The 7,589-nt window shown below is 52.9% G+C and overlaps 1 protein-coding gene across 1 annotated transcript; it reads left to right on the plus strand.

The window, feature by feature from the left end:
• Positions 1-1,686: 1,686 nt before the first annotated feature.
• D7B24_004640 (uncharacterized protein) lies at positions 1,687-2,032 on the plus strand (the record flags this gene model as incomplete). Its single annotated transcript, XM_028638807.1, has 2 exons — positions 1,687-1,955; positions 2,023-2,032. 2 exons carry the CDS (start codon positions 1,687-1,689, stop codon positions 2,030-2,032), a joined length of 279 nt encoding a protein of 92 aa, XP_028490190.1.
• Between the last annotated feature and the right edge of the window lie 5,557 nt (positions 2,033-7,589).

The following is a 7,589-nucleotide window of genomic DNA, read 5'->3' on the forward strand; positions in this document are numbered from 1 at the left end:
TTCACGGAATGATTTCGGAAACAGAGATCGGAAAAGAATCGTGTCCACTCCGCCCTCATCGTCTCTCTCGGGTACAAAACCAACAAACTTCCTTGTTACCAAGACACGAACGCAGTGCACACATCGTGTATCCTTGTTTCCTTTCAGAGGCCATGCGTGCCGAGCCATCCGTGACAGAAAAGAGCCTTCCGGCCTTGCCATCTAGGGCGAAGCAACAGCACAACGAGGATGACCGAAGTCGACGATTGGGTGACCTCCACAAGCTATGGAAACGCCCGCCAGTGACGATCGCGTCCAGCGGGCCCGCGGTGGAGATTCTAAGCCTCGAAGAAGACCCACCGCAAAAGGCCAAATTGCTACGAAGAGACAATGAGACACTAAGGCAAGAAGTAGCAATGCTACGTGCAGCACAGCGCACTGACAAGAATCGTATCGACGACCTCGTCCAAGAGCTGGAGCGCGCACGTCAGAACACTGCGGAACAGAGCCGACGAATTGCAAAAGTGATCAGCGCCGTCAACAAGGCGTTTTCGGAATACAAAAAGTGGATGCGAAAGTCGCTGGAGATGGAGTCGGCAGAGATATCGTCGTTGTCCAGTGCGGATTCGCAGGGCATCATTCCCATAGGCCAAAGCGCCTTCTCTGATGATGACGACGATAGTGTGTATAGTTCTTACGTCTAGTGCTGTGCACTGGGGTTGCTGGATCGAGCGGGGTGGTTCTTTGATGGCGCGAAAGAAGCAGCCTCATGGCATTGCGGTGTTGTCGGGTCTCCGGAGAAGTTGTCGTAGCTGGCAGAGACATTTTGGAAAGAATGGCACCGATGAAGAGATCTTTCTCATGCCGCTTGCCGCGAGCATGCTGAGTTCACTGCAACCCAGGGCAGTGAAAGAGAGGTACCCAGACGGAACAGCCCAATCTCGGGTGATAAACGACAACGAAAGTGTTTGAAAGACGAGTGTTGCTTTTCCTTGTCTCCAGCCGAATGGCAGCTGCCGCACCCTTCGCAATTACACTCGTATTCACATCGGCAGAACATCAGTAGAGGGCACTGAGAAACTTGTGAGGAAAGCCTTCACCAGCCATTCACCCATATAATTTATGTCTGCAAAGTCAATACAGCACAGCGGCAGCTTGTGGTGGCGGTGGCTTCGGCCTTCTCCTGCCCACAGCTCCAATGGGCACGGCTGCCACAGGGTCAGACGCAGTCTGCTCCGGCTGGTGAGTGCTGCGTCTTCCAGGCTATCGAGGGAAATGGTCTCATGATTTCCGCCATCAAGATCGCTCGATTCCCCTCAGACCTGCAAAGCCACCCTCGACTTGTTCTGATGACCAGACTACAGCTGGAGTGCTACAGCTGGATACATTCGAGATGACGTGTGTGAAGGGGTAAACCAACGAGAGACAGCCCCGAAGAGCAGGGCTCAAAGCCTTCAGTGTGAGGTGCATCAACCGCGATCACTCTTAACGTACGCATTGACCAGGAGGAGGCCGGGGGACGCGAGACCAAGGCTAGACTGTAATCTTTTGTAGCTCCATTGTGCTCCAACTATAAATTGTGGCTCCCCACCATCAGTCTGTTCTTGATAATCATGCACCACCCTCTTCCATATCATCATACTTCAATCCATCGTGATGCCGTTTACCACGCCCCTTAGCCCAGTTTTCCAAAGCAACAATGCTACCATGCGATACTCCGATGACGGGCCCGATCGCCATACTCCCACAACGCAGCCCATTGCCAACTACCAGTCCAAGGATGGCCGATGTGCCAAAAGCTTTGTCCTGACACCCGTCTGCGATAACGCAGTCGGTGGCATTTTTCGTGCTGTCACGGCCATAACTGATGGGCCTGGCAGCATGGATGAAGAAGAACATGATCTGGCCACGAGCGAATCCCTAGACTCGTTCAGTGACTTCTCGGACGAAATGACAGCCTACGATGATGCCTTGGGGTATTTTCCATCCCCAAAACCCAAGATATCCCTCTCGAATTTGCGCTGACATATTGTACCAGAGCAGGAGCATTTGAATCGTCAAAGGAAACTCATGGCCAAGAAAGGGAAAGTTCTGTCCACCTTGTCGACAATGTGAACCAAGAAGCCAGAACGTATAGCTCGATGAGCGCCACTGAGTCTAATGACGCAAGCAGAAGCAATTCGCCGCATGTCGCTGCCCTCAACAGCCCATCCACTTCAGATACCGACGGAGCCGGGGGTAAAGGTGTCGAAATGAATCTTTCACCCACGAAACGTTGCAGAACGCCCGACATCCCCAACCAGAACAAAAGAAGAAGAGCATCATTGGACCGATCAGACTCCAAAACCAATATTCTATCCAGCGGGGGACGATATCCGTCGTTGAATAGAAGAGAGAGACCCATTCGGGGTCGTGACGCAGAAGACGACCCAGATGGCTGGAGCAGCATCTCCACATGGCTCGAAGAAGAATCCCTCCGAGATACGAGCATAAAAGACACTAAACGCGTTGATATGCTCGCCGTAGCCATCCTCAACCATCAAGGCCGTCACCTTGAAGTTCCATGGGAGCCTAAGACCCCCGTTACTCACATGAGCCTCACCCAGCTGGAAGAGGGGATCTACGAGCTTTTCGTTCTTGAATGGAATCACCCCAGGTATGACAGACTCCAACTCACGCTGACGATTCATGACACCAAAGAGGAGATCTGGATGACTACGATCCTTGGATCACGAGCCTGGGGCAATGATTCGATTCTCGGAAGATGGCAGTCGAAAATCAAAATTGGCATCGATGACGCTGTGGCACGAAGCAAAAGCAACCAGCCTCCCCGGGTGTCAGTTCAGGTTGAGGCACACATGTAAGGCAGTCGGTCCTGTTGGAAGGAGCATGCTATTTCCCCGGAACTCGAAGGCACCTAATGTCGGCCTGCAGCATCTGTCGGCCTGCACGGATGCGGAGACGTCATTGAGACGCAAAACACCAGCAGACCATTCCTTTTACGCGTGCGCAGTGAGCCGCAATGGAAGTATACCAGCCATGCCGTCAAGGGCATGGACTTGCCAGACAAACAACAGGGTACGGCTGCCATCTAGGCGCGTTGTAGCATTGAGTTAGTGCGTTGAATCCTTTCGAACCGTCTTCGTTGTGTCTTAGCGTCTTGGACTGGTGAATGTGGATGATTCTTTCTGCAACTGTACCAGGACATGCCGCCTTGCTTTGGTTTTGACTGCTGATTGCCATGTTGTCCAGGCGCATGCCGTCCTTCAAAACGCGCCCCACTGTCTATACCGATCAGCAGGCCTACGCGGATTTTGGGGGATGCCGCGCAGGACGTCCCTTGCGACAGTCGTTGTCATTCTGATTCCGGATACTGCCTCTCAGGAGCACAGGCATCTTGACAGTAGAGTGTCATCAATTAGAGACTACCACTCGAAGTTTGAGGACCTTTGGCACACTGAATTTATATGGGAGTATCTAAGACACAATGCTATTACTCAGTCGAGCTTTTTGATCAGGGGTTGACCAGATCGATGCGGCTCGCACTACCGTCGACGCTTCCCCAGTAGGTTCTTACCGACAACGGGTCCATCTTGACGCCTGCTGTTGCGATCGCTAGATTTACGATACCGTGCTCCTTGATCTCTATCCACTGCGTCGGCTCCGTCCCCGCCATCCCTGGTAAATTTCTCCACACCATCGTCTCCATTGGACTCCGCATTCAACCCATCCTCACCCACTTCGTCGACTGAGAGATGCCTCTTATGAGCAGACTTGAGTTGACCATCATCTGTAGCTTTCAACAGCCAATTTTCCTCATCCAGCTTCTTTTTGCTTGCCAGACATCTCGTTAACCAATCGTGACGAACAAGCTTGATGCGTTTCTGATCGGACTTTGGTTGTTTTCGAAGCTCTTTGTTGTATTGGCACACAGAATCGATCAGAGCAAGCCTGTTGAACACCTCCAACTGAGTGGTACAAAGGTGCGTCATGCGGCCGAGGTTGTCACCAGCAAAGTCAAATCCCCCTCCAAGTCGAACGATGGCATTGCGGACGGCATCCAAATTGTCGATACCTTCAGGTAGTGGATATGTCGGTGTGACGGCGATTACGCATCTTTCTAAGACGAAAGGCGAGTCATTGCTTTGCGAACCTATTTCGTAAGGGGAAGGGTCCAGAAATTCATTCGCCTGCCCGGAGTCGATCAGCCAGTCCATGCTGACTACGAAAGTCTCTTGTTGGGAAGCACGAAGAGCTTCCAGGTCGACATACCGCAGTCGGTGATGCGTTGTGCATAGAACATCCGTGGAGGCCCCAACGCGTTGATGATAAACTGCACCAAGCCGTTCGATGCAGGACTTGGCCTCCTCGACAAGAGGCAAGGGTGCGCTGATGGCGACGCTTTTGATCCCCATGATGGTAAAGTGTGACGCAAGAGCGAGCTTAGATTAGAAATGTAGCTGGACATGTGCTTCGACTGAAGATTCCTAGGTTCAGGTGAAAGAGGACATTGGTTGATTTATAGCTTCATCTGAATCACAAAGGCTTGCTCAGAGGAAATTATCAAATCATCTGAATTTCGGTTTCAGATGTCATGACATTCCCTCTGCTCAATTAAGCACCTAGCTCACTGACTGTTCAATTCAGGAAGGAGCATTCAGCAATTCAAATCGACGAGGGCTTTGCTTTTGTGCACGAAATGAATGACCAAATTAAGGTAATCGCCAGGCCAGACTTGCTGGACTGATTCGTTGGACTGATCCCACCACCCCCCTCACCCCCCAAATCCCATCCGAACGACCCGGCACACGTTGTTCATGGGTGCACGGAGGCACTGTGTAAAAATACGAGACAAATGCTACACCACGGAAGGATCGTGGGGGAGGCTCTCATTGTCAGGGCGCCGCCGCGCGAGGATCGATGTGGTGAGGCGGGCGTGTGAATGGATTTGCGACGAGCAGACCGTGTCGCAATGTGGCAGCGCCGGGAGCAGAACACAAGCCGTAGCTGCTGTTCAGGGACGCGTCCTGGGAGGAATGCACCAGGATAGACTCGAACCTGCGAACCATGTCCGAAGGAGATCATGTCTGAAGGAGGCACACTGCAGGAGTCAATGGGCCGCCTCTTCACAGCGGTCGCCGAGGCCGTTGGAGGCTCTCGCCTCCAAGTCTCGACCATCGCGGTACGCCAAAAGGTGGCGGAGAACAGACCTCACACAGCTTCGACACCTTGAAAGACCTGGGAAACCGTGCAAGAGCGGAGCAGCGAGCGGTTTAGATGCGTGCAGGACTAGGCTTGGGCCATTCACAAGCACATGTGCGCGGATGGAAGCGTGGTCTAGACAAGTTCGTAGCTTGCCTCTCCTCACCCTTCTCGGCTCGCTAAAGAGTCTCTTTCCAATATTACTTGCTATCCTCGCAGACGGAGATTTGCGGCCGCACAGTGTCGTTCCGTTCCCGAGCACCAAGGAGTCAAGCGGCTAGGCCGATTAACTGACCAACAATGACAAAGTCAAATCCCACTCTCCGCTTCCATTGAGCCCGTGTGAAGCCCAAATTCGCTTCTAACTTAACAGAATAGACACCCGCGGCCCTAGCACCATACTTAAAAGGGACTCGGGCTGTTGCGGTGGGCTCTCTTCTCATCCCTCTCGCAAGCCTACTTTCTCTACATTACCCGTCATGATCTCCGTGACGTGCCAAGTCCTTGACAACAATGGCGTTCCGCTAGAGGGACTGCAGGTGCATCTCGAATGCGTCGCCGGCGTGTATCCCGACACTCGCTTTGAAGCGACAACAGATGGAGACGGACGTGTGACGTACTGGAATCAACGCCATGCGGAGACCATACTCACCACAGAGGGAGAGCTTCTACCTGTCTATGTTGAGCCTGGCTCGTCCTCTTCACTGCGACTTATCTTCCTAACACAGGACCTACAAGGCTGTGCTTACAGTCCTTTGCCAACCGTACAATCAACCCTCGACGTGAGCGCTTGGTCCTCCCACCACATTCTTTTGTGCATCAATCGCGTAGAACCAAGCTATCGAGTCCAGCACCTGATCGCGCGTCCGAGTTCCTGGTTGATCGAGAGCACCGGCGCCTTGTCTGCGACAGTCAGCTCTCCCTCTGAACCACCCAGTGCTGCCACAAGCCCTTGCCAATCTCCGACCGGCCATGACACGCGCGCAAGCGAAGGTGACTTCGACTCGCCACCTTTACTCACGTTACCTTCGCCCGTCTTCCCCATGGCGAAAAACATGTGGCCTTGTTCCGAGAGCCGCCCCCGAAAGAGGAAGTCACCGTGGGATGAGAAGGATGGACCGGCAAAGAAGAAGAGGTGCTCCGGCCACATCGACTGCATCAGCTCGGCGCATCAGCACTATTGATTGAAGTTGTTAGCATTCCGCTCTCGTTGCTTCCATATCATGACCAGCATGGGGGGGGGCATGTCTTCCTCGTTGGTGACAAGGTCTCAAAGGGAAAGCATTGAATCGTGCGTCAATTGGTATTGTGATAGCCACTAGTACATGTGCTTGGAAGCCGTGATGACCAAATAAATGAATTGATTGAGTTCCCAGACCTGAAGAATACCTTGTTTCGTTGACCAGCGCACCATACTAGCTGCTCACCAGGATTGGGGCGATCAGCCAACCACTGTTGGTAGATGTCTTGCCGTAAACTGCCAGCACTGTCGACCCGACCATATGAGCTGGCTCACCGAGTGGGCGCGCTCTCAGGTTGAATTGCCTTCTCCGTCTGACTTGCTCTGTAAGGGACATCCATTGTATAATGAGGGTTCAGGGTAATGATCTCGCCGTCCACTCTGATCGTTAAGGGCACCTGCGCGCCTAAGCGATGCAGCTCAGCAGCCTTCTTTATGAGGCCTGCCGATCGCGTTCTGATGCTGCGTGGCGCTTTGCGAAATATCTTGCTTCGAGAATCCATACTGTATTTGCAGCGAACGGGGATGATCAGGGACGATTTCAAACGGACGAAGACAAGAGATGCGGCAAAAATCGTTCAGACTGATTACAAGAAAATGTACTCCAACCGGTTCGTCCTTATATCTGTCCGCCGTCCGAAATAGCGCTTCCGTATCCAATGCAAGCGCCGCCCTCAACGTGTGCCAAGCAACAACGTGCGCTGGTACCGCTAGCTTGCTGGGTTATGCAGCTGGCGGTTTGGCGGCTTACCGCCTGTCGGGCGCTTAGCTGTGTTGTGAGATTCTCATGGCGACTTGCTACTTTAGGCCTCTGTGTGGGACCTGCATCCGTGTGCAGAACAGAATTGATCATCGACGTGCAATTGACCTGCTGGGCAGGCGCTCGAGGTTGAACGCCTTTTTCGCGCCAACAGACATAGCCACCCACGCCGTCAACTAGATACGCTTGTCCGCTGAGATGGTAAAATGATGTCTACAGGTAACAAGGCCGTTATCCCTGGCAGCCCTCGGTCCACTAAAATACCCGCGGCAGCCGGGACTTCTCCCACACGGCGGTCGAGACTTCCATCATCTGCCTAAGTGAGTAACCCAAAGTCAAGCCAATAGCAACATAAAGTAGAATGACCGTCTTCATCCTCTTGAACTGGGAAACAGGAAGCTGCTGAGA

The sequence above is a fragment of the Verticillium nonalfalfae genome (genome assembly GCF_003724135.2).
Source record: "Verticillium nonalfalfae strain VnAa140/NRRL 66861 chromosome Unknown scaffold_260, whole genome shotgun sequence".
Taxonomy (NCBI): Eukaryota; Fungi; Ascomycota; class Sordariomycetes; order Glomerellales; family Plectosphaerellaceae; genus Verticillium; species Verticillium nonalfalfae.